Source organism: Coturnix japonica, chromosome 1, assembly GCF_001577835.2.
Source record: "Coturnix japonica isolate 7356 chromosome 1, Coturnix japonica 2.1, whole genome shotgun sequence".
NCBI lineage: Eukaryota > Metazoa > Chordata > Aves > Galliformes > Phasianidae > Coturnix > Coturnix japonica.
This window is the reverse complement of record NC_029516.1, coordinates 162,051,590-162,077,677: the sequence shown is the minus strand read 5'-3', so window position 1 is coordinate 162,077,677 and position 26,088 is coordinate 162,051,590. Positions and strand designations below refer to the sequence as shown.

The 26,088-nt window shown below is 39.5% G+C and overlaps 1 protein-coding gene and 1 long non-coding RNA gene across 11 annotated transcripts in view; one reads left to right on the top strand and one right to left on the bottom strand.

Moving 5' to 3' along the window:
- GRIA4 (glutamate ionotropic receptor AMPA type subunit 4) overlaps positions 1 to 26,088 on the top strand; it is a 210,310-nt gene that overhangs the window by 171,887 nt on the left and 12,335 nt on the right. For 5 of the 10 annotated variants that reach the window (XR_001552768.2, XM_032442178.1, XM_015852211.2 and 2 more), the window contains one exon: positions 21,753 to 21,867. The exons of the other annotated variants lie outside the window; for them this stretch is intronic. Coding sequence is in view for 4 of the 5 variants with exons in the window: in XM_032442178.1 (XP_032298069.1) it covers positions 21,753 to 21,867 (115 nt within the window). In the remaining variant the exon portion in view is untranslated. The remainder of the gene's footprint in view (positions 1 to 21,752; positions 21,868 to 26,088) is intronic. 10 annotated transcript variants of the gene reach the window in all.
- Positions 4,587 to 14,347, bottom strand: LOC107308358. The gene is made up of 2 exons (XR_001552770.2): positions 13,896 to 14,347; positions 4,587 to 4,826 (listed from the first exon to the last, which is right to left on the bottom strand). It is a non-coding gene; the product is annotated as an uncharacterized LOC107308358 (long non-coding RNA).

Below are 26,088 nucleotides of genomic sequence, written 5' to 3'. Positions count from 1 at the left end.
TACGTTAAGAGTAATAGGGCTGACCACATAAAGTGATTAGACCAGAAGGGAGGAGGGCCCATTAACACAGTTTAGAAGGAACAGAAATGAAAAGCCATGATGAAAAGGATAAAGTATGAAATCCTGGTTTCATCACAGGTAAAAACAAAGCTTGCCTGTGTTTCCGTGAGGCGATGATTTACTCTAAGCGTGAGTCAGAAAGTATCATTAGGGTGATATCAACATTTAGTTTTTTACCTCCTGAGTTCAAACATGTTTCATAAAAGGGGATAAGGAGAATCTTACCCAAGCTGAAAATCGGACCAAATCTTCTTTCAAGCTGTCTTGACTGGCTGTCAATATCCATGTCTTTCCCAAGCCTTTCTTTCACATGTGCTAAGCTGCTTGTTCTCCTGCTGCACCCCATTCCCTCTCCAGCCCCAGTGACAAACCTCAAGCAACACGTTAGTGCTGCTTACCCATTAAAAAACATTAAGCAACTAACTTAATGTTCTGGACAAGAAGAAAGAACAAGCAAAACACCTCACATACCTACCACCCTGATCCATATGTCCACGTAGAACTAGTGCTGAGTGAAGAGGGGAGAGGCATTCTGTGTGCTTTAGAACAGAAAAGACTCAACTGTACTTTTTAACTGCATGCTTCAGTATTTCCTGAACTGTTTGGAACCATAGAGTGTGCTGGGTTTACCGTTTGGACTGTTGCTGGTCATATGAGTTATGTAACTGCTGCCAGCACAGATAATTGCAAATATTGAACACAGTTTGAAATTCATGAAGGGCAGACTAGCTCAGCTCATTACATATATTAGTCAAAACACATAATTTGCTGTGGGAGTTGAAAATTTTATGTTTTATTTAATAATCATAATTTTCTTTTGGAATTATGTGTATACCACAAATTACTTGATGTAGTTCAGAAATAATTGCAAGTAACATATAAATGGTAAACATTCACAGTCTATATTGGGTTGTTCAGTACCAGGGAAAAATATCAGTTTTTTCAAATGAAATATTCATAGCAAATTATTTACTAAGTTTGAACACCTATTTCATCTGAGATATTCTGTTCTTAATCTTCATCCTATCTACAGTGATTGCAAATCAGGAGTTTCTTCATTGAAAATGTGATAACAGTTTCATATAATATTGATGGGATTATATGGAAAACCAGGCCATATATTTTCACATACATAGCACAGAAAGTGGAGGAAATATAATCAGATTTGTTCCTTTTACAATAATTTCCAGCCATCACATTACTGGGCTCACGTTCATTAAAGTGCACGTACCCATCCCTTTGCTCATGCAGATGAAATCCACCCGTCAGAGTGACCAGGGATCGGTCTCTCTGTTGCTCATGACTCTGCACATGAGCAAGTTAGTGGATTTTAATTTGAAACTCTTTTTTATTGGATTCCATGCCTCACTCCTGCAGTGTTCAACCAGTAGTTATTGGCTAACTTAAATGATTTATTCTCAGTGCTGGTGGAGTAGTAGGATTCATGCATATATCACTGGGTGGAAGAGAATGAGAATTGCCTGATGTGTGCTTCTTTTATGCCCAGTGGGCAAGATCATGATGCACATCATGTTTGTCTCCTTCTTTCCTGCCTTTTCAGTGATATTCATTTATAGATAATACGGTAAAAGCCTAACCTATTTGAAAAGGAATGTGGGATTGAGGGCAAAGACTCATCACAACAAAAACTGAGTTTCTTTCATAGCACTACCCAGTCATCCCTACTGTTTCCTCTTCCTACCACGGTAGGTATCTGTCCAAAACTACTGTGTAGTAATCAGTGTGACATAAAGAGTGTTTTTCTTCAATGGATGTGCATTGAAAGGTGGTTCAGAGAGAGCTGCTGGTCTGCTTAGCCAGTCCTGCCTTTGTAAATGTAGTGTTGTTAGAAGATGGTCTGGTTGCCAAACTTCTGGTCACTGTGTACCAGCCGTGGCTTGTTGGCCTTGCCACGCATAGGAATCTGTGTCTCTACAGGGCAGTACCCAGAGGCCTTTCTCTGTGCAGATTCTGTGCCTTGCATGCATATACTCTTCTGGATTGGTTAAGTAGGTGTCATAGACATGTTTGAATAGTGATGAAAGTGGAAGTTCTTTGCTCTTAAAGATAAAGGAAAAGGAAGAAAGGGCAATATTGTCTTAAAGGTACTGCTTTCTGTACTTTGAGGCTCTTTGATTCAAGGATAACAGGTTGAGCACAGAGCCATGACTGCTTTCACTAAGGACATGTGCTGGGCTGTCCTGAAGCCCACGGCATGCAGTGTGAATGGGTGCAAGGTAGTCAGGTTATGAGTGCTGGTGAGGCTCTTTGAGACCTGCTCAGTGTGTGTGGTAGAATTAGATTGCCTAAATAATTAGCAACTGTTGTGTGAACAAATGTGCTGATGAGATGGAGTAAGTGTGCAAGAAATTGGTGGGACTGATGGTGGCTGTTCACCAACATGATCAAATCCAGAGCTGTATTAAATTCCTGCAACTGACATTACAGTGAGTGCTTATAGATATGAATCTGGGATTTCATATTTCATTATACAAGTCTCTGTTCTTTATGTATAGCAAAGAATAATTACAGCTTGACTTTAGAAGGAAGTGTATATTTTCTGGTGAGGAAGGAGAACAGGGCCACATGGCAATAGTCACCAGCTGAACTGCAGGTTCTTCATCCTTTCTTCTGTGTGTTTTTTCTAACGTGTGGTGGGAAACGTGAAAGGCATCTGTGCAGTAGGTGATGTGGATGCTGTTTTCTGATCACTGGTGTGAAGTGCAGAAGTGCAATGGGAGCAAAGCCATGGATTTTAGTTTCTAACCCTTGCAAGGAAGGAGTCATCTGGAGAATGCTTGGAGTGAAAAGGCATCCCCAGGGTGCCCTGCCAGCATCATAAGCATTCACTCATTTGAGTGCTGATCCTGAAAGAGTTTTATCTGCAGTGGGGTTTCTATGATGGAGGGATCTTTTTTCTGAGGTAACTTGTGAATTTATGAGAATAAGATAAATATCCATTAGGAATGGAGGTCTCTGTGTGGGGACCTTTGCAACCTACTGTCTTGATATTAGTGACTTTATGGCTAAAGTCCACTTTTCCTTGAGGCAAATATCCAAATTGTTGTCTAGCTGTCTATCTAGCTGGCAGCTTGGTGTCAAGGAAGAAATAGGCTCTGTGGGGACAGGCAGATCACTCTTTGAAGTAATTCAGAGATATATTGATGTATTTTTTGTTACTTATTTTTGGCAGGACATAGAAAGTGCCAAGAGTGCAGCATCATGGACACTAATTAGGTGTCTTCTCTAGAGAATAAACTCTCAATAACAACAATTTTCACTGCAATTTTGTGGCTTAAGTCAGGACTGTTTTGATTTCCTACCTTTCCACTTGCAAAATTTACAGGAACAAAACTCTCCAAGTCAAAGATTTTACTTAAATGTATTTGCTTGATAATCCTGTAGTGAAGCTCTTTATCCAAACAGTGCATTTATAAATGTTCCTCTTTTCTTTTTTCTTTTCTTTTTTTTTTTTTTAATCTTTGTTGTTGTTGTTGGACTCTTTTCTTATGGAAAAGACTCTTATATTGGTTAAAAATTAGAAAGTTAATACATGAGGCATCACTGGGGAACAGTAAAACCTGGGACTCTGATCTCTGCTAACTCTGCTCTCAAGATCTTTTTCTTTTCCTTTTCCTTTTTCTTTTTCTTTCTTTTCTTTTTTTTTTTTTTTTTTTTTTTTTTTTTTTTTTTTTTTTTTTTTTTTTTTTTTTTTTTTTTTTTTCCTTTTAAAACAGACATTCTGTTTTCAGACAGAAATAAGTGGAAATAATCCAGGTAGCAGAAACCAAATATGCCTTCAAGGCTCAGCTGAAGGAACAACTTGCTAACATTCATTGCCAGACTTTCTGTTGACTGATTTTCTTTTGACCCCTGACTTTTACATTCCTTGCTAAAGAGTGGGCCACTCTGCCTTTTTACTTTGTAAATATTTTTAGTTGACAGAAAACCCAATGCATTCTGAAGGATTTGACCTGTCTGAGAAATATCCATGCTATAAGCTCTGACACTGTATGGCTAATGGGGTGTTAATTCATGCCTTGTTATGCCTAAAGTAAAGGGAAGAATATTATGTGAAGTCATACAGTATGATCTACACCATCAGTCAAAATGGGATAATGTTTACAATATGCATAAGATGTTACAGATCACATTCCAGTTTTCAAGTCATTTTGCATCACAGAAACAAATGACCTTATAAAAACTCAGTAAAAAAAAAACTCCCAACTAAAATTCTGTTCTTGAAAATACCAACACAGTGCCTGGAACTATGCTGGGATTCCTGTTTTCTCAGATTCCCCTTGCTTTAAAAGAACAGAGGTCAAATTCAGTGATTTCACACCACTACCACATTTATATCTTCCATTATTAGCTGATTGTTTCTATATCTTTACAGCAGCCATAAACAATACCAGTTTCTAGCTCCTATGCTGCTCTTCTGAAATGATTGCCACCATGGTGATGCTGCTTGTAGGCAAGACTTGGCATTCTGGTAGAATAAGAGAAACTCATTCAAATAATAATTATTATTATTATTATATAACAATTATACATATTTATTTATTTATTTATTTATTTATTTATAATAAGTTGAACTTGCATTTTCTGTATCTCTTCTCACTCCAAAGATCACTCATTTCCAAAATGTAAGGAGGTCCAAAGTCACATGGTGTTACCTCTGCCTGCTGTCAATCTCTTTCTTATTCCCAGGGAAGATCCCTGCGATCTAAGTGAGACCAGTTGTGAAATGAGGTTTTTGAGCAGATCTGAAAGGACAAAGTGGAGATATTGCAGTGAGGAGTGCAGTGATACGCTCTGTGGAAACCGCAATTAAACTTCTGCCTAGAAGGTAATCTTTATCTAAGCGTTGTAACAGCAGGAGATATTTTTAAATTCGCAGTGGATCTCCATGAGGTTAAGGTACCATTCTGCCTTTGGCTTAGCAACACAACGAGGTATTTTTTCCTACATTTTCCCTTTTTTACAAAGTATTTAGACAGAAGCTTTGTCCTTCTGATATTTAGTGATTGTTGAAGGTGAAATTTCTGTGCTCTTATAGAAGCACTGATGGGACCATCAACATCTGTAGAAGAAATTAAGACACAATCATGTTTCCTCTTTTGTTCTTTTGTTTGTCTGCTCCAGGATTATTTGAACGCAAACAAAATAGGAGCTACCAAATCTGACCAAATGAAGCCTGTCAGGTTGTTTGCAATTCTGTCAGGTAAAAAATGAATGCGTACAAATAAAGCAGAAACAATGAACTTTCCCAAAACTATTGGTGAATAACCAGAATCTCCCCAAAAGAAGGATATCGTGGCTGTACCTGTCCTACTGACTTTCTGGACGTTTGCCTACCCTTGATAAGAATTAATCCCCAGAGTATGTCAGTGGGATACAAAAAAGGGTTATCATTGTTTCCCATCTACAGATACTTGGAGGTAAAACTCTGCTTCTTGGCACTTCTTCTGTCCTCTTCCCTGCTATTTCCACAGTTTCTTTTAAAGCAGCTCAGCAGAGAGCAAGATACAGCTCTTTATATTTTAACAATGAAGCTTGTTATTATTTCTCCTTTTTCTTTTTATTACAACTCTTTGGCTGTTTAGGTGTCAATTTCCTGGAAACAGACAGGCTTCAGAGTATGTATTCATTAAAGGCACAATCCAGACACCCTTTGAAGTTGATGGTACAATTCCCACTAAGTAAAAGAACTATCCCACTAAGATAGTAATTGGCCAAGTAAATTGTAGGTAGGCTAAAGCAAGGGAGCAGAGCACTGAAAGGCATCTCAGCAGCTTGTAACAATACCTCTCTGTGGAAGTGACATTTGGGAAACAAATAGCACCTTCACAACAGCTTGCAATAGATCTTTGTGGTAGCTGCAAAACTGACCACTTCCAATTGATGGTGACCAGATGGACTTCCAAGAGACAAAAAAAAAATGGCCATTTAGTTTTTTTCTATGCAGCATCGGCTCTTATAAGAAATCCGAATTCAGACGTAAGAAAAGGTTTCCTTTTTTTTTTTTTTCTCACATAGTTGAAGTAAACTGAGTATTTTCATCACTCAGTGCACTGAGTAATTGGTGGATTGAACATCCCAGAAGGCAAAGTGGAAAACTCTTCCCAATAAAGTACAAAGAAGGAAAAAAGCAGCTCTAAAATCTATTTTCCCACATCAGCAAGATACTTACAAGGTGCTCAGGTCCCACTTAAATGGACATACATGTATCTCACAAACCAACATGAATTTAAAAAGATTTCTTAATAGAACAAATACTTGTGGTTGATCAATAGTCATTTCTCTGAACTGTTCTACTTTGCATGTAGCACAGAGTCAAAACTTCTGCTCTTTTACTCAGTTAGTTGTCTTCAGATATCCTTTGTGCAAGTATGTCTGTATTTTTATAACTAGACTTACTCCCATCTTATGCTTCAGTTCTTCTGCTGCATTTTCCATTTAAGTCACAACTGAAAGCTGAAAAAAGGTTTTAGCTCCTGTTTAACTACATCTTTTAGCACATCACATGAGGCTGAACAATTCTCTCTGCTCTTTTGTTGAGCAAGACTATCTTTTAACAGCTTTCAGCAGGACTGTCAGTTTTCTACAGTCAACATTTGAGTACAATTTTCCTTCCACTTCTTTAAAGCCAAAGGTCAACTGGATGAAAGTGAAGTTAAAGATCCTAGCATGACCTGATAGAGAGACCTATTTTACTGTTACAATTCAGTTATTTCTTTCCACTCTGAAAACACATGAAAAGAATAATCTGTCTCCAGGACCCAGAGAAGCCTCCTCCTCTCTCCCTCTCTCCCTCTCTCCCTCCCTTCCTCCCTTCCTCCCTCCCTCACTCCCTCCCTTCCTTCCTTTCTTCCTTCCTTCCTTCCTTCTTTCCTTCCTTCCTTCCTTCCTTCCTTCCTTGGTTTCCTTGGTATGGACATAGGCAACTAATTTTGCACACATCAGAGTGGAAATATAGCATTTTAGGTTGCCTCAACTGTGTGATTCAGATCAATTTTGGATCTTAAAACTGAGTCTACAGAAAAAAATCATTGGATATGTTTGGAAATCTGTGAATTATTTCATATTGAATATTTAAACTTCTTGTGGGTAGGTTAAATCACCCCCATGTTAAGTGCATTACATGCAAACATTTCCTTGGCAATTTTTTTCATGTTTTTACATTTTAAATAAAAATTTTTAATTTGAAGCTTTTCACAAAAGCTTTTTGCTAGTTGCAACACACACACAAAAAAAACAAGAGCTAGGATATAGATTGGTATTTCTCTCTCTGCTGGTTTGAATTACAAAAATTTTGTCCTTTTGTGTGTAATGTCTGGGACCAGCCCACATTCAGATGCTCTGTGCTGAGATCCAGCTCCTCAGGTTTCAATCAACATGTTACTATCTTAATTACATTCTAAACTTACCTGCTGATAAGGAGTTTGTTGGTTTTGTTGTTTTTTCCTTTACATCATGCATGACAATTTCATCTAGTTGCATACAATTTAAATAATGTGAATTCAGGCTGTGAAAGTGTTGATAGTGAACAGAAAATCATCAGGGCCTCTTGAAGACTTCAGAATTTTTCCTAACGCAGATAATTAAACAGACTTCTACTTTTGGCTTCTCTTAGATAGTGGGCAATTATCCAAAGTTGTTTCCAATTAGAGTGCTTTTAGTTCATCCAATTTGTAAGCCACAAGAGAAGATATTTTGGCATCAAATGAAATAATTGCAAACATTCAGACCATATCTAGAATACTGCATCCTTTCTTGGTCTTTAATTCAAGAAAAACATCAATAAATTGAAGCAATTTCTTCAGCAGGTTGCCAAGATGGTCAGGAGCTGGAACTCGTGCTGTGTGAGGAGAGGCTCAGGAGCTGGCTTGCCCAGCCTGGGAGAGAAGGCTTTTGGAGGGGAGCTGATAAAGTTCTCTGGTGTCTCTGAGGAGGTCACTGAGAAGTCATGTTTGGACTCTTTGCAGCAGGAAGATGAAAGGCAACGGACAGAAAATGAAACAGGAGGGGCTCAGTCTGGATGTAAGGAGAAATTTTTCCCCAATAAAGACAGTCGAGAACTGCCTTAGGTTGCCCACAGAGGCTGAGCACTGTCCATTTGTAGAGGCTTTCAGGCTGGGCAAAGCCATGAGCATCCTGTCTACTCTCAGAAATTACCTGCTGTGAACAGGAGGCCAGATCAGAGGCATTCTAAGGTTCTTTCCAGTCTGTGCGATCCTTTTGAGGTAATTACCAATTGAAAAACTCTAGCTGTCACATCCGACCTCCTGGAATTCCAGGGTTATCTAGAAAGTGTCAGGAGCTTATGAAGCAGAATGTTTGTTGCTCTTTTAGTATCTGTGAATCACAAGTCAGTTAAGTTGTTCTCATCTAAATCCCAGTCACATGCTGTAAAAGCATAAGAATAAGGGTAAGCAAATGGAATGAAACAAGCAGCATTACTTTGTACCTCTTCTTTCTTGGGACACATGGAACACTTAGCTTCCTAAGCAGCCTTGCAGAATTTCTGAGTGACTGATAAGCTTTGTGGAACCCCTAACACCGGGGTCAAAAAGTGAGTTTTTTATTGTGGGAGTCAGAGCCCTCCGTTTGGCTGTCCCTCACTTTCATCAGGGTTTGCACAAAAATCAGAAATATTTAATGGTTAAAGACAGTTGAGGGAACTGAGGCACAGTTGTTAAGTTCAGTCTGGCTCTAGGAAGTGACTTCATTGTGAGGACAGAAGACTAAATTCTATAAATTCTTGCCTGAGAAGGTCCGAAGATTTCTGAGAAGCAGTGAAATGTGCTTGACTGAGCATGAGGCTGGAAGTCACGTCAGACTGATGAGCTTAATTGTGATCTTGCTCCCATCTCTCAGGAGACTTGGAGGAGGTCAGATCACCTTATGACTTCAATTTCACCTTAGTAAATTGAGGGTAATGACAATTGCCCATCAGCCTTAGAGGGATAGTGAAGATGAACTGCATAGTGTTTACTGTGCTGTGAATATGTAAAGTCTGTTCTTACTTCAGATACTGGCATTATTAACTTAAATCCATGGAGGTGTGTGCTTCAGAATGAAACCCCACAGTAAATTTCTCAGTGTCTTTGATCAAAGAGACAGTTTTAGAGACAAAACTGGGAATGGCTAATTAGCTAATGGCTTATAAAGAGCAGTCTTTGAACACACACCGTTCTGAATTCCCTCTAGAAAGCAGCAGCAGAAATCTGCATCACCAGTGGATCTCATTCTCATTCTGGCAGTGTTACTGTGACTGCGTACCTGTGACTGCATGTGAACTACCTGGTTATGAGTGCTGGTGCCTTTGCATTTTCTGCTGTGCGCATATCTGTACCAATGATTGCAAAACTTATATAGCTTGTTGCCAAAGGGACTGGTTTGTCCTTGTGTGACAATTTCACCTGATCTTGGACTGATGTTTAACTGATGTTTGACTGGCTTCAGGGCATTTTAATTATTAGCACACTGGTTATTGGGCTGGCCATCTCATTTGATTGCTGGCACCATCTGTGTTTGTCTCAGCCTATCAGATCTTCCCCATTAACTTTTGCAATAATATTCAGTCAGAAAGTCCTAGGAACTCTTCCAGCTAATCCCTATTTTGGCTGCTGACCAAATAAGGCTTTATGTGACACAACTGTAATTGCTTCATTTGTATGGTATTGATCTGCCATTAGGCAAAACACAAGACAGCATTTCACTAAGGCTCAAGTAATGCCATATTATTTATTGTTTGCATTGCAGTTGCAGCTAGAATTCCCACCTGGGGAATGGACCCCCTGTGTTTCTCTCAGTCCTTGTTTCTCATTAAAATAATGCACTTCAAAGTACTTGCATTATAATTAGACCAAAGCTTAAGAAATCATCTCTTAGCAGGGATCTCTGCATTTGTTGCCTTCCTTCTAATCCTATTTTTTTTTCTTTTTTTTTTTTTTTCTGAAGATCATCAGTATGAAGTGACAAATAAGCATGTAGCAGTAAAGAAATCTCTCGTAGCTTTTCTAAGTCTAATTTTCAATCTCATAACAGTATCTTAGCCATGCAGATCTCACTAGGTACTGTCTGCTTTTGAAAATAGTAAAAAATCATCTAATTTCTCAGTGTTATCAATGGCTTCTGAAGTGGTGGCCATGTCATTTTAATACCTTTGTGGACACTGATATTGATGAACGAACTCCCTCAAAAGTAAACTTCATTTTCCCGTATATCTTTCCTATCCCTGGTTACCTTCCTCACAAGGAACAATTACTGAACAAAAGTAGAGTGTCTGTATTACAGCATTTTCAGTACCATACAGCATGCTGACAGTATTTGGCTTTACAGTCATTTCATGCTTCTTTCTCACTGAGGTGAGAGACTGGGACTTGGTCAGACCTGCACAGCTTCAAGTCCAAACAGACAGGAGAAAGACTGATGCTCATTGGAAACAGTCCGTAAGCTGACAGTGATATAGTTTGTGAAAAAGCTGTGCATGGATGCTCAGTCATGTATCTTTATGTGTCTCAGTTCCTCCATTCCTGATATGGAAAAAGCAAAGTATCCTGACATACAAGTGAAATTCTCTTATTTTTTCATAGATATTCTATTTCAATGAAAACCTAAATTAAGCAAATAATAATTAATCCTGAAAACTAATAACTGAATGTGATTTAGGTAGTACCAGACAATACTAGTGATGCACCAGTCACTAGTACAAGATATTTAAATTACTTTAAATTCAATGTAGAGGAAACAACAATAAATAAGTTGGCAGTAGTGATAGTAATTATTGTTGCCTATCTAAGTTATTAAAGACAACTATATCTTACTGGACTAAGTGTTCATAAAAAGTAAACATCAGAATTGCAAAGATATTTCTGGAAAAGGAAACTGCATTATTTGAGCCTTTATAAAGCCAAAAACATGATGCTTGTGTATAACTTACCTTATTAATATAGTTGAAATTCTAATCCACAGAGGCATGGAAAGGGAGACAGCATGCCACAAGTGAAAAAATATTTATTTCACTATCTTATGAGCCCCTGAAATAAACACTGTTATATTGATTTGTTAGGTTTTTTTTCCAGCTACTCATTTGTTGTGAGGGTTGCATTTGAAAAGTCCTTGATATTTTCAAGTAAAAGTTCTATTCTCACATTATTTTATTGTATGAACTGTGCTGCATATCAAGACAGACAACAGTTTCTTAATCTTAAACATCTCTAACATCTTAAGCAGTTGCTGTTCTGAGGTCTCGCTGCTTGCTAGGAAGGAAATGCATCATAAGGAATGGATAACAGGAGAAGATCATAATCGTCATGTACAATTAAGCGTAGTTGCTCTTAGTCATATTGCCATTCTGTGTTTATAAGATTCAACCTAGCCCAAGTGACAAGTTGCAGAAATCTGATAGTGCAGTCTTTTCAAATATTACCAAATTTGAACCAGTTTCTAAAAATGCTTGAGAAGCTCAATGGTACATAAGGAAAGATCTTGGGATTATTATACTACCTGCCTTGCTGATGAGAAAACATAGGATTGAGAAATGATGGTGGATAGGAATCAGAAAAACTAACGTTTATATTGACTCACACAGGATATTTTACTTTCTATGGTTCTGAGTGAGTCAGCAATGAGCCCTGGCTTTCTGAAGATAACAGTGCCATTTCTTCTGAGGACAGATGATTCAGCCCGGAGCCAGGTCTTCCCACCGATGAAAGCTGTGAAATTCTCAGTGCAGGGCACAGTATTTCTACCACTGTCAGGGCACACTGATGGAGTGAAAAGTTAAAAGCTGCTGAAATGCCTGCCATGCACTTTGTGCAGGAATTTTTTAATGTACCCAAGTCTTCCTCTTTGTTGGGTGGCCAGTGTGTGTGATGTTAATAGCTAGTGTTAATCCACCAGTAATATCAAACTTATAGATATAGAGAAGAAACAACTTTCTGGAATGTAAGAAACAATAAGAGAAACCCTATTTCTCTTCAGTAAGCACCAAATTGCCTCCAAATGAGACACATTTTTCCTGGTCTCATCCTCAATGAAAATATTCACTCCAGGACACTCATGAGCATAAACTTCGAATGTCTTTAAAATATAGCTAAGATGTTATGTAAAACACATTTAAATTTGCTGGCCAACATCAGTAATGTTGAATAATGTTTTCAGTCCTGCAGAACACAAGCCATCCACTCAAAAAAAAACCAAAAAACAAAAAAAAAACAAAACAAAAAAAAAAACAACAAACAAACAAACAAAAAAAAACAGATGATTTGTACAGACAGTAAACTACAGTATTTGGCTTTTTGTTCCAGAATGAGTAGTGTAAAGAGTCTGGATGACTTATGCCTGGATAATATAACGAAGTGTCATTTAGGCCTGCACTGATGCGGCCTAGGTAGGGCATGAGATGTGGTAGAGTGTCATTGCTGTGCCCCCACCACAAACTCTTACTCCCTGGAACTTACTTTCATCCTGTGCCCCTGCCACAGTCTCTGTACCCATTCTCATCAATTATTCTATTTATTTTCTCTCAGCTGGCTGCCTCTAAATGTAAGAGTTACTGGACAGGCAGGTGAAGCAGCATCCAAAAACCCCGCTGTGACAAGACTGTGAGCAGAGATCTGCTTCACCTATGGTGTGTAAAGGTGCAAGGCATTGTGCTGACCATGCCAGAGGTGAAATTTACTCTGTCTGAAGGAGTTAGGTATATTTGGGAGCATATATTTTAAAATGCTCATTTTCAACATTTCCAATTTTAACATAATTTAATTGCTTTCAGCGCTGTAGGATGCATAAACAAAGTAAATGGCTTGAGATTCTCAGAGTTTCAGAAGTGAGAAGGTTTCATCAATGGGCTAAAAGCTATCCACTGAGCAATTCCTTATACCAATGCTAAGACACTTTTGAAAAATCCCACTTAAGCCTTTAAAACATATTTTGAGTTGCAGGTGTTGGCTGCAGCAGCCTAGTCACATAATCCTGCTTATGCTGAAACCAGAAAGAAAAACTTCACTTTGAAAAGTGGCATTTCTGCATGTGAACAGGATTACGTTGTTGTTAGCCAAAATTAAAATAGCTCAGAGTTGAGATAAGCTAGCGTTTCTGCATCTGCTGAACCAATATGAGGAGTTACCCTAGGGACAATTTTACTTGTTTATATTTACTGCATAAACCAGAGAAATAAGCTGAGTTGCCTTCCCAGGTCAAGTGCTGTTGTTTTCACTCAAGCAAAGCATATATTTAATTGTTTGTGCCAAGAAACATTTGCATACTCTAATTGCAGTATCTCACTGCAAAACAGCTTTTGAGTTATATAAATATTTTAAGCTACAGTCACCAGACTTCTAGCTGGAGTAAATTGTCAGAACTTCTTTGAATTCAAAGTGGCTATGGCAATTTTTAGCAGCAGTGGGTCTCCCATTAATTGGATCTCCTGCTGATCCTCAAGGTGTCAGAGGTTGGTTTATGTTTGTCTACAAAACTCAGTTTAAGAAACTGAGCTGCATACTTAGGATATGCATGGGAGCTGTAAATACTCAGTTCCCCTGGAAATTAACCACCTTATTTGGATGTCTAAATAAAGAGAGGTGTACTTATTTTAATCAGCTACAAATGGAAAGTGTTTGAACTCTGCTTTAAATTTCTCATCTCTAAAAAGGAACAGCAATCAATACTCATTCTTATAAAGATACATTTTTCTTAGTATTTGTAGAAAACTTTGAGCTAATCTTCTGGTAGAGGTGATTTAAATGTAATTTAACAGGTGATTTTTAAATAATGAATAGATGACAATTTCTAATGCAGCCTGATGCCAAGGATACACAGCTTACCCATAAGTTTTCTGCATGAGGCAGCTTTCTCCAGGCCAGACAGATCCCTGAGGACTGTGGGACTGAAGAGACCCCCACTGTCATGATGTGGTCTCAGCCCAGTACTCATCTGAGGTGGCAGGTCATGTCTCTGCACTTAGAAGCATGTATACAGCAGTGGAGGATCTTGGCAGGAAAGCCTGAGAGACTTAATGCGGTAGAGCTAATATCATTGTGAAAGCCCTCAACTTGAATACAAGTCACTCTATATTTAATAGAAATGAAGGGCGAGCGATCAGAGCAAGTGCCAAGGACTCTGTGTTGTTTGCACTAATAGATACACATGAAACTTTGGTGCTGTGCTCCATTTTATTCATTTAAATAATGTCTCAGCATGCAAACCTTCATCAATGCTAGTACAAAAATTATTCCCATACATTTTTGAATGTGTTTAAAAAAACATGATTTCAAAGTCAGCCCTTTGTCTTTAAAATTTCAGCTGTTTTTCTTGTAAAAATGCTATTGCAGTTAGCTTCCTTTTTTAATATTTGCATTATTGATTGATCCTTCAGGTCTTCTGAGGATGGAATGATGTAAGCTTTGGCTACATCTTCCTCATTAACAGAGTGCTTGTTTCATTCCTAATTTATTAAGCACATTCAGCCATCTCTATGCAGCTTTACACTTAATTTCTCTTGATGAATTGTCAAAAACCCTTCAACTGTGCTGCATTTGTGTAGTGTTATGATCTGCCATCAGCACTTTTCAAAACACGGTTAAAATAAATAGCTCAGAAGCAAGGGCAGGTTTTCCTTTTTTTTTTTTTTTTTTTTCCCCATTTGAAATGATCTAAACAGCTGACACAAACAAGCTGTGCAAATGCACCCTGTGTTTCATCAGATAGGCCTGCACCAGGTGCTCAGCCACAGCCAGGCAGTGTGAGGGAGGCAGCTGGTGCCTCCTCTGCCCAAATACCTGGGCTGGGTGCAGATCAGATGGTATGCTGATCATGGGGTAATAACTGTGCCTCACATTGCAAAAACAAGGTCATTGGTCTACGGAAGGGAGTAACTGACACACAGTACAGAAATACTGGGTCCCACCAAGTCAGGAGGGCTGAGCAGCCTGGCTGTGTCAGAAGGGAGAACAGCCTGAAATGAAGACGAGAGGTGGTCGTTGAGTTTCTGGAGAGGCTTCAGCAGTTGCCAGCACTTCTCTGCCTTCAATATGATATGAAAACCTTTATTTTGGTGAATTTCTCTTCTAGGTGTACCACCACATCCATGGCTTTGCTTCCCATTGTGCAGTAGTTTATTGGTCCACACTTCTAGCCACTCACTACATACATAGGAATAACAAACTAGTCAAGGACTTAAATGGAATGAAAGGCAAAACTTTGTGTTTTGCCATTTCATCCATACATTGTATCTAGTCCATCTTCTGTTCTTTAATAGTTTAAAATTCTGCTCTTATTTGTTTAAAGTTTGCTGTACATTCAAAAAATGTAAGGTTAGAGAGAGGTGGCATCCTTCTGCATTGTGTCACTACTAAGCAGCTGAGTGATTTCTAAGGTTTTCCAATCTCAGTGAGAAGGATTTGAGAAAAGCCTTTTATATGGTCAGGGTCTGTGCTTCTGACTCAGTACACTACAGCAGTGGCACCAGCAGTGCTGGAATGATATGGTGTGCAATGCAGCTGAAGGTTAAACAAAGATGGTTCTGTGTGTGTAGAGTCTCCTCAGTGAGTCATGTTGTCTTTACTCTTCCTGCTTGTTCATTATTTCAAGTGAAAAGCCTCCCCAGAATAATGCTAAGCGATGAAACAGCAGTGCCACCATCTGTGAGAGTAAAGGCAGAATTTCTCCAGGAGTCTGCCCAGCACTCAGGGAAGTATTTTGGCATATAACGTGGCAGTTATACAGGATTTATGAGTCTAGGTTCAGGAAAGGGATTCAGGAAAATGTCAAACCTGTTTAAATAGCTAAGACATTTAAGTTTCCCAGGCAAAACTCTACTGGTTGCTTAAAAAATTGCTGTTAAATGCTCCCAGCAGAGATCCTGCCTTTGTTGTAATGAGTACCTGGGGATCTGTATGTGACTTTAAGCCATTTCTTATTCAAAAATGGGTATTCTGTGACCTAGCTTCATGGAGAAAGTCTGTTTGCTAAATGTGCTCAGGCCATGGCTGACTCTCCAAATGACTTCTGCAGGTGGTGTTGAGTATTGCTAAGGGATGTGATTTCCATCCATCCCATAACCATTGTGCTTCTGAGAATTTGAGGAGCAGCTGTGGCTGAGACCACGCATACTTGTTCAAGTCTAATCAGGATGGAGAGATCCTTTTCTACCTCAGAAGAAGGTCTCAGTGCACAGTGTGTTGGTGCTCTGAGCATCTGACTGTTGAAAACAGGAGTGGCCTTACCATGAAGGATGCATTTCATGTGCTCATTTCTGGTTCCTTCAAATGACCACTTGTGCAGAAAACGATACTTGAAGCATTACACTAGGCAGCATTTGGTGTTCTCTCCTGACTTGTTCCCCCATGGCTGTCTCAGATTATCAGCAGTGCCCACTCCTGATTCAGGATGTGTACTAATAGGATGATGATAATAGGAGCAATTTTTAGCTAGAAGAGGGGAAACTTAGGTTAGATATTAGGAAGAAATTAGTTGCTCAGAGGGCAGTGAGGCACTGGCACAGGCTGCCTGCCCAGAGAAGCTATAGATGCCCGACCCCTGGTGGTGTTCAAGACCATGCTGCATGGTACCCTAGACAACCTAATCTAGTGTGTGGCTGTCCTGCCCACACCAAGGAGAAGGAACTGAATGATCTTCCCACACAAGCCATCCTGTACTTCCCTGCTGCTTGTTGTGGTCCCTGGCTCAGGTCTTTGCCTCACTGACACATGGTGTAGGGACCTTTGTATGTCTGTATCAACCCCTTCTCCAGCTGAGCATGCAATTACTGGGTACCACAGTACTGTGCACCATAGTGTTTGTGCATAATGCCTGCCTGACTGCTTTGTATAGACTGAAGTCCAACAGATGAGTTGTCTGCTAACAGCTGTTGTGACCCAAACTCATTGGAAGTTTAAGCAAACCTCTCTGCCAGATTCCCAGAGCTTTGGGCAAGCACCATGTTGCCATTCTTTTGGGTAGCAAACAAGTTATCACTGTCCAGTTTCATACATGTTATTTTGGAAAGGGCTGTGTAGGTGCTCTGTTACCTTCCTGTGCAGTTTTATCTTCTGCTAACTATGAAAAGCATATCCGCAGGTGGCACAAGCAGGCTCTTCAAAACAAGTGACGTTGATTAGCATTTCAAACAGCTTCTAACTATTTATTTATGAGGAGGTGGAAAGTGATTTTAATGGAGTGAGAATGATTCAATTCTCATCAAGTTTTTCACACTGTAGATCTGTAGGCAGCCTACAGAAAGCTGTGATCCATACATTGAAGTCATTGTCCATGCACTCGTGTAAAAGTGAAATGAGGAATAGCTGTAATGCAGAGGGGTGCAGTTTGGGCTGAATTAGCGTGACATTTGCATACAAGGACTCCATTTCCTTCTGAGTAATAGAAAATGCAAGATCATTCAATGACAGCAAGGATTAAGAGTAACTCGTTAAAGCACTTGTCTGCTTTCTACTATTAAACTCTTATTCTTGCAGAGCTTTCAATTCCTGTATTGATAAACAAAATTGTTCTTCAATGGCAGTTTGGCCTAAGTGTGGAATTAAGGATTCAGCCCTATTTTTTAATGATGAAAGAACAACATTTCTGCCACAGATAGTCAAGTCTCAAAATGCCTTCATCTGTGGCAGAATGAAGCACTCTTCAGGAAGATCATGAGTGATCTAGCCTGGGGTGTCTGAGGTCTTAGGTATATAATTTTCAACACAGAAACCCCTGCACTTACCAGGGTCTCAGTCAGAGCATTTATATGTGAGATACAGCATTGTTCTCTGTGTTTTGCTGACCAGAAGGAAGTTGTTTCCACATATTGCAGTGGACCTGGATAACAAAGCAACAGAGAAAGCAGTGTGAAACTAACCCGTTTTTACATGGCCTACTAGACATGATGAGGACAATAATATGTTACATTTACAAACAATACCGATAATTTCAGAGCAATTATTGCGGCTAAATCCACATTTACGTCGTCATCCTTTTTATTTCCATTTCTCTATTGTGCTGTGAAACTGTCTATGGATATGGCTAATAGCCCTACTAAATAACCCTCTCATGAATGGGTTTTATTTATTTATTTATTATTCTAATATTACTATCAACCAGCTGCAGCTTCTCTACAACACTGTGGAAAAATATTCTTTCATAATCTTCAATGTTTTGAAAGATAAATTCAAACAGTTGGCAAGCACTCCCCCTCTAACATTGAAAATAAACACAAAAACTTACGTTGTTATAAGATACAAATCTCGTTCATCCATTCATGCGCGTCACTAATTAGATGACGAGGCATTTGGCTACCTTAAGAGAGTCATAGTTACTCCCGCCGTTTACCCGCGCTTCATTGAATTTCTTCACTTTGACATTCAGAGCACTGGGCAGAAATCAGTGCTAATTTGCCTGGAATTTTTTTATTCATCTTTAAATAGCCATGTAAAAGGCCAAAGTAGACATTAATTTGAAAAGCTTGAAAAACTCTGAAGTCTGAAGATATTTACAGTGCTGAAAAGGCAACTAAAAGTAATATTAAGATGGAATAAAAACTTTCCTAAGTTGTATGAAAGCAGAAGAACTTTGTCTAATTCAATGAGCTTCAGTCTTCTTACTTTTAAAAAAAAAAAAAAAAAAAAAAAGTAGTTTAGAGGAAATAATATGAAGATGCTTTTACAGATAGACTAATAAGGCAGCCAATCTGCCTAAAAACAGGACCATGCTTATGTGACTCATGGAATGGAGCATTGGTAATGTTCCTTGAGACACATTACATCCTTTAGGGAATTATCACTCCTGCCTGCATCTATAGCACTTTCAAGGCAGCTATTTATGTTATTGCTACTCAGTGTGACAATTAGACAAAACAGCACTAAAGTAGACTTTAGTTTGGTTTCCCTTGAAAGAAGCAGGAGTTTTGACACTGACTCTGTAGACAGCTCAAGCTTTGTATTGAAGTCATTTTCTGAATAAGTAGTGTTGATCCTCCTCAAAGAAACAGTATTTCTAGGATAATTTTAATTTATGGCTAAGTCCTGAAGCCCTTTCAAAAGTTAAATTTACATTTAGTGTATTAGAAAGGTGGCTATTAAGTGTCAGGGATGACCACAATGCTGTCTTTCTGAAGGGGGCAAAGAGGCAAAAAGCTCTGAAACAAAAAGCTGAGTAGGAAAAATCTGTAGTAAATATAACTGGCTCAAAAGCAATCGCTTCCAAGAACAAAAGGGACAAATTAACAATTTCATTCCAATTTTGTTATTTTTCCTCTCCCTCTGGAGTGCAAACCATAATTAGAGCTCTTATACAAAATCACATTTGTCAGCCTGGCTGCTAAATTCCCCTTAAAGCTTTATCCACAAAGAGCTGTCTGATGCCAGTCCCATAACAGGCTAGAGTTCTCATTTGCACTTTCAGGGACAATTTATCTGTATGAAAATCTCTTATACATGTAACCACTGTGATATCCAGCAAGAGCTGTACTAAAAGCTGTTACCAGGAAATAGAGGTATGTCCTAAAGTTGACACTGATCCCAAAAGTAGGGTCAGTGATGCAAGGAATGCTCTGCTCCATGAGCTGTGGAATACCACAGTCCATACATGTATGCCAAGAATAATTCTCCTAATGAGGGAGATAAAAATTTCCACTCTAACACCAGAAGGTATCTTCATGGACAAGAGACCAACTGTCTCCAGTGAGGGTGAATTACAATTCCCATTGGCTTCTGGTGCCATAAGATCTACTGGATTCCTGTCACCAAAGGATCTTTCTTCCCCAACCTTTCTGCAAGAGTTCTGAAGGTGTCCTGTCCTCTCATATTTCTTGACAGGAAGATCTTGGCAGTGCTGATCAGCTTCTAAGAGGGAAACTCCATGCTTCTCAATTTATCTTGCCCCTGAAGAGCAGCACTATTTAAGCTACCAGAACAGGTACTTCTCTCTTTTTAGAGATGTGTTGTGCCTCAAGGATAAGATAACGTTGTTCCATGTCTATGCACATCTACAGACAAGCCTGGGCAGACATGCATGAGCAGCAGTGCACATGTCTGATAGGCATGGGAGCACTACAGGCATTTCACGAAACTGAGATGTTATTTATTATGAATTACTGGATAGGAAGTTATACTTTTAAACAAGTGCAAAGCTTCCTCAGGAAATGTGTAAGTTCCTTGACAGATCACTTGTCAACTGATTTTAAAATGCCATATAGGCACTGTAACTCCTGTATGAAACCCCTCACAGGGTTCGTATGGTGATCTCTGATGTCTGCCCTCTGCCATCTAATCTCAGTGTTCTCTGGACACAAAAGGAAAACCTCAAAGCATGGGCAGAAGCAGCCCCCTCTTAGGGCCAGCCATGCCCCTCTTTTGCCTGAGTTTCCATGCAGTCCTGTCAGCCTTACATTCATGTCAGGTAGAAATGGTGCTTCTTGTTAGCCTTCATGGTGGAAAGGGGTCAAAACCTGGACGGACCCAAAATGGTGCTTCTTTCACCTGGAAGAAGAAGACTAAACTCAAGATAGAAGGCATTGTGTCATGGAGCCCCTTTTGGCCTTTGTGCCTTTGTCAGTGTGCTTCTAGTAATAGAGGAATCACTGTCTATGCAGTGACAGAGCAGTGCATGCAGACCCTTCAGGGAGAAGTCACCAGGATGTGCCCAACACCAACTTGTGTCTCTAGCTGAGCTCAGTGCTGACTTCCTAGTGCTTGAGTTTCTGCCTAGCTGTCCTGTCTCCAAGATGTCCTCCATCTCACCCTTCCTCACCAACACCAGTGCTGAAGGAGTCGTGCTGCTCTCCCAAGGAACAGGAAGTCCCTGGGACAGAGCTAGACCCAGAGTCTTGCATTTCAGCTAAGACTCTACTGTGCAAAGACAATGGAACTGCTCTTTTACCTGCATGCTGAATGCACAGATGTCCTTAGAGCAGTCACTGAAACTTCAGACAAACTGTATTAAACACATTTAAATAGGAAACTTCCGTGTTCCTCAACTTCTTCTTGTCCCTGAAGAGCAGTAGTCAAGTTACCAGGTCAAATACTTTCTCTCCCATTGGAGATGTATGGTGTCTCAAGAATGTGATGCCATTGCTCCCAGACCATTTTCCCATCATTTCCTATTGCCAGCAGCCAGCATGCATGCTGCTAACTGGGTTTGCTTGCACCTCATCCTTCTCACTGCTGCCTCTGGATCCACAGACCAGAACTAGGATTCCCAGTGCCATATGCAATCACATACTTATTTTACATCAAATCTGTAAGAGGTGTAGTAACTGACAGGGCCTAACCTAAGTCAGCTGGGTCTGGCCTGTGTAGGACATGGGGATGAATTTTTCCAATCTAATCGAGAAATCAACCCAGGAACATGCTAAGTAAATTTTCTAAATACAGATTCAAATATATCTGTGTAAATTGTTTGCAATTCCAGACAGAGTTTTATCATCATTATAGTAAAAACTCTTTTGGTTGGTTGATATAATTTTCTTGTTAAAATTCAAGCCATTCTGAAAATCTTTTCTAGACAGGAAATACATTTTTCATATTTGAAGGTAACTACAATCACATACGCTGCAAAGGACTTTGAAATATGGAAATGAGAGGTTTATTTAGTGTGTGGATCAAGCTTATGAACAGCTTAAGTCCTCATTCCTTCTAACATCTTAACAGCTGTGCAGTTTCTTACAAAATATGTTTTATCGTTTCAAGAAATGCTGTTAACCTCGCAGTATTAAAACTGAATGAACAAGGCCTCTTGGACAAATTGAAAAACAAATGGTGGTACGACAAAGGAGAGTGCGGCAGCGGGGGAGGTGACTCCAAGGTCAGCCTCAATGTCACCAAAAGCGGGTAAACAGTATGTGAAGTAATTGGTGCATCTGCTGGGGTTTAACCAGAACTGAAATAGCTTCTCCACTATCACGGCACTGCCGGCACCTGCAGTTGAATCCTAGGTGTATGCAATTACTGTCAAAGCAAAAATATTTGCATTTGTTTAAGCATCCCAAAGGGAACTCTTAAAACGCTCCCTGCTATGAGATCTATTGCCAGTTTTCAGAAATCTGCACCTTTTGAGATCATGATGAGCCTTTTCAGAGCTTTCTCTTGTGAACAAGCAGCTTGAAACCCTCAGGAACAAACACGAGCTAAGGCTTATTTTCCACTTACATTATACTCCCCAAAATAATTTTCAGGTACAGTAAAGAAAAAGGGTGCAAATCAGTGTGACTGCCTCCTAGAAGGAATTTAGTGCAGGGCCCATACGCACACAAACAAAACTGGTAGGAATTGTGATCTTCTCATGAGTAGCCAAAGTGGGTGGGCAAATTTCAGCTGAAATATCTTTGCATGGACATGTTTATGATGTCTTACCAGCAAACAGAAATGTTCAGTGGTTCCCTTGGCAGAATCCATTAGTCAGGAATTTCCCAGAATTTACAACCTTCTCTGCTGTGGCATTCACAGCCTTTCACCACTTCTGAATTTTAGGCTGTGGTAATGACACCTTATTCTTCCTTCCTTTCTAAATCTTCCACATGGCCAGTGCCTCTGCTTCATGGCCTCATCACAGCTTCCTTTTGGGCTGTGAAACTACCACATCTGTGGTAGTAGAGAAGGATGAAGATATCGAAAATGCCCCTTCACTGCCAGGCAGCATGTACTAATACTTATGTGCTTGTGTGTGAGCAATATATAAGAGAACAGTGCACAAAGTAACAGTGCAGGCACAGAGCTAGTCAGACACAGATTATTAAGTTTGACAGATTTGTCATACACAGTTTATGTAGCTTCCTTTACAGTTGCCTGCATATATTTTTTCTATCTATTTTCTCTCCTCCTTTAGTTCCCTTGCTCTTTCATGCTGTGTCCTGTCCTCAGGGACCACCCCTCGGGCTGCGCTGCACTCACCCAGAACTGCTGTCCCAATGCTCTTCACTTTACCTTCAGTCCTACCGCTCTACCTATTTTTTTCCCACCGCTCTGCTTGCCAGCAGTCACAGTTTCAAAAATGGTCTCTATTTTCTGTTCCAAAGTGCATAGGCATATTAGACTCTATAGCACTTATGTGCAAGTGGAGCAGACGCCAGTGTCTTTTAAGAAGGCTGACATGTGAACCATGAATCTCCCATGTTGCTACTATGATAAAATCCACCCCACCCTGAATTTTTGCATTACTGGGAGTGGAGCAGGTATTTAATTTTTTAAAGAGTCACAGACAAGGAGTCTTGTAATTAAAAAAGATCTCAATTTTCTTAAAAATATACTCCTCACAAATCTACTGTGATTGAAATATGAAGTAAATTTAGGTAGAAAACCAAAGATTTTAACTTACTCGTGGCTCGAGTCACAAAGCAGCACAAGGGGAGCAGCGGGGCTGGACCAGGGACTGTGTCTGCAAGATGCCGGAGAAGCACATTTGGTGAGAAGGCAAGTAACAGAAGAAAGAAAAAAGAAACAGAAAAAAGACAGAGCATAATTCATGGAGAAACTAGGAAGATCTGTGAGTGCAGGAGAGAGGTAGGAATACATTGTCAGTGAAAATAGGTGACACAGGTGGGACTTCTTGATGGAGTAGAAAATAGAGTGGGCAAGATGTTGCTAGCTAAGAATTAGGAACGTGATGGAGCTCAACATGTGGTCCTAGGACTACAGACAGCCTACCAGGAGCATTTGTGTTTTTTTCCTTTGCACAGCGGAAAGAATAGCCAGACCTGTGCATAAGGACTGTATTTGCTGAGAGGAATCCTCGTGACTTTGGTCTACCGTGTGCCTACAGCATCTTGTTCAGGAGGAATGGACAGATCATAGAGATGAATACACATTACTCTGCTCTTCAGATTCTGCACTGCAGCAGCATCTGGTCTTCTTGTTTTTAAACTGCATCAACTCCGACTTCCCAAACTGTTGGTTAGCCATTTATCATCTACAAAATTCATTTCCTTCTTCAGTGACAGTCTTGTAGAATTTGATCAATTAAGGTCAATAAGATCATTTTAGTTGAATTAATGGAGCTCTAAATATTTTAATTTTATATGCTGTGAATTGATTGTTAGTGGAATAACAGAACACTGAGCTCTGTTTCAAACCTGACTACTGCCAACAGATCCTGAACCTAGACAGTGCTGCTTTTCTGTTTGTGAATTTAAAAAGATCAAAGTCTGAGCTCTGTTAGAAGCTCTGGCCCAAATTACAGAGCTTCCTATTGTAATGATGAACAATATGAGTATTCTTCTTGTACTGAAAGCAGCAGAGCACCTAATCTTAATTGGCCATCCATGCTGTTATTTTCTGAGGTTGACCTGAGTATCTAAACCCAGAATAACCTTCTCCATTGTAACACATAGGATTTTAGAAATCAGGGAGTTTCATGAGAGCTCTACAGGTTTGTGTTACTCTGCAAACCAAGATTTCTTCTACTTCCATTCTGTGCTTTTAAAAGCTTATCTGTACCCTCTCCTGTCATCATTCCCCTTAAGTAACAATCTTCCAAAATTCAGAAAGAAGTTTGTAGTGTGAACCACAATTTCCAGTTTCCCTCAGAAGACTGTTTTACCAGCTGGGTACATATCTTTGCTTTCCCCCATGGCTTAGTGACCTCAGAAGAAAGTCATATTTGAGGGGAAGTCTAAGATCCGTCAGTCATTTCAGTGCTTCTGAAAATACTACTTCTGATTTCAGCTGCATGCCAGCATCAAATCCATTTGGTCCATGGAAAGCTATATCTAAACTGACATTATATTTTTATAAAGTTCAGAGTTTTTATAAAGTTCTGGATTGAATAATGTTGTGCTGGTGAAGCTCTCCTTCTCTCTCTGTTGGCAGCCTCAGGAGAATGCAGAGCTCTTGTTTTTCATTCAGCAGGTGAGGCTGACCTTTCACTAAATTAATGGATCAGCCCTGAGTGGGTAATGGAAAAGTTCCTAAAGCATACGTATGATTGCTTTTTTAAACAATCCCTGTCTCCTAACATTCTGTACTAGTTTCAGAATCACTCAGCATTATAATTCAAATGCTATAACTTCCCATTCATTGTCCTGTACACAAGGAGCTCAGAACTTCATTAATGTCATTTTAAGGCACTTTGATTTTGCTGAAGTTGCTGGCACCAGATTCAGCCTTGGGCTCTTAAAAGTCCTTCCAAGTAAGTGATGGAAGTGATGGAGGACAGGATGGGAGGAACATCCAAGATGTGAAGATGCCAAGAGGGGCGACTGAGGACATGTTGAGAAGGTTGAAAACCACTGTCCCTGCTCTCAGGTCAGGCTGTGCCACCACCGTCTTCAGCATATGGAAGAGCATGGTCTCCTACGCTACATCACATAGCATTTTTGCACTGTGGCTAAATGGGACAAACTTGTCTCTATATACAAATGCTTTTGTAGTTATGTATTTTTTTAAAAAAAATTATCCTTCTGTGGATTTGGATAGATGGATTATACATATATATATATACATATATATATGTATGTATGTATATATATAAGGGTGATTCTCAGGAACTGTGCAATGGAAAAACTACACTGATTTTCATTAATTCTGCCAGTTTACTTCAGTTGAAAATATAACCCAGCATTCATAATTCAAAAACTGCTAAACAAACTGAGAAAAAGGAAAATGTGTTGTCATTTTCTGCTGTAATACTGAGCATAAAAGACTGAACTTGATGGGAGATTTAATTCTAAATGCTGAATATATCCTCAGTATATGATTCAAGGAGATTGCTTTTGCTTGTGTACACTAGATCATAAATATTCTTAATTTCTCCTCCTTATAATATCAGTGGGACTATTCAGCAACCAGTTGTGTGAGCACTGTAGTAAAACATTGTAATGCACAACTGGCATGATCAAAATGATACTTAATGGGAGAGAAGTTTTTCAGAGGAGAAAAGATATCATAGATAGTCGGCTTGCCCTGAAAGCCGAGGCAATGTGGGCATTCATCTCCCTTGGCAGCTGCTGAAAATCTTCTACTAAAGTTTAAAACCAAGCAAAAACAGCCCAAAATACACCAGAAGTCACCACACTGGCAATCTCTCTTCCTC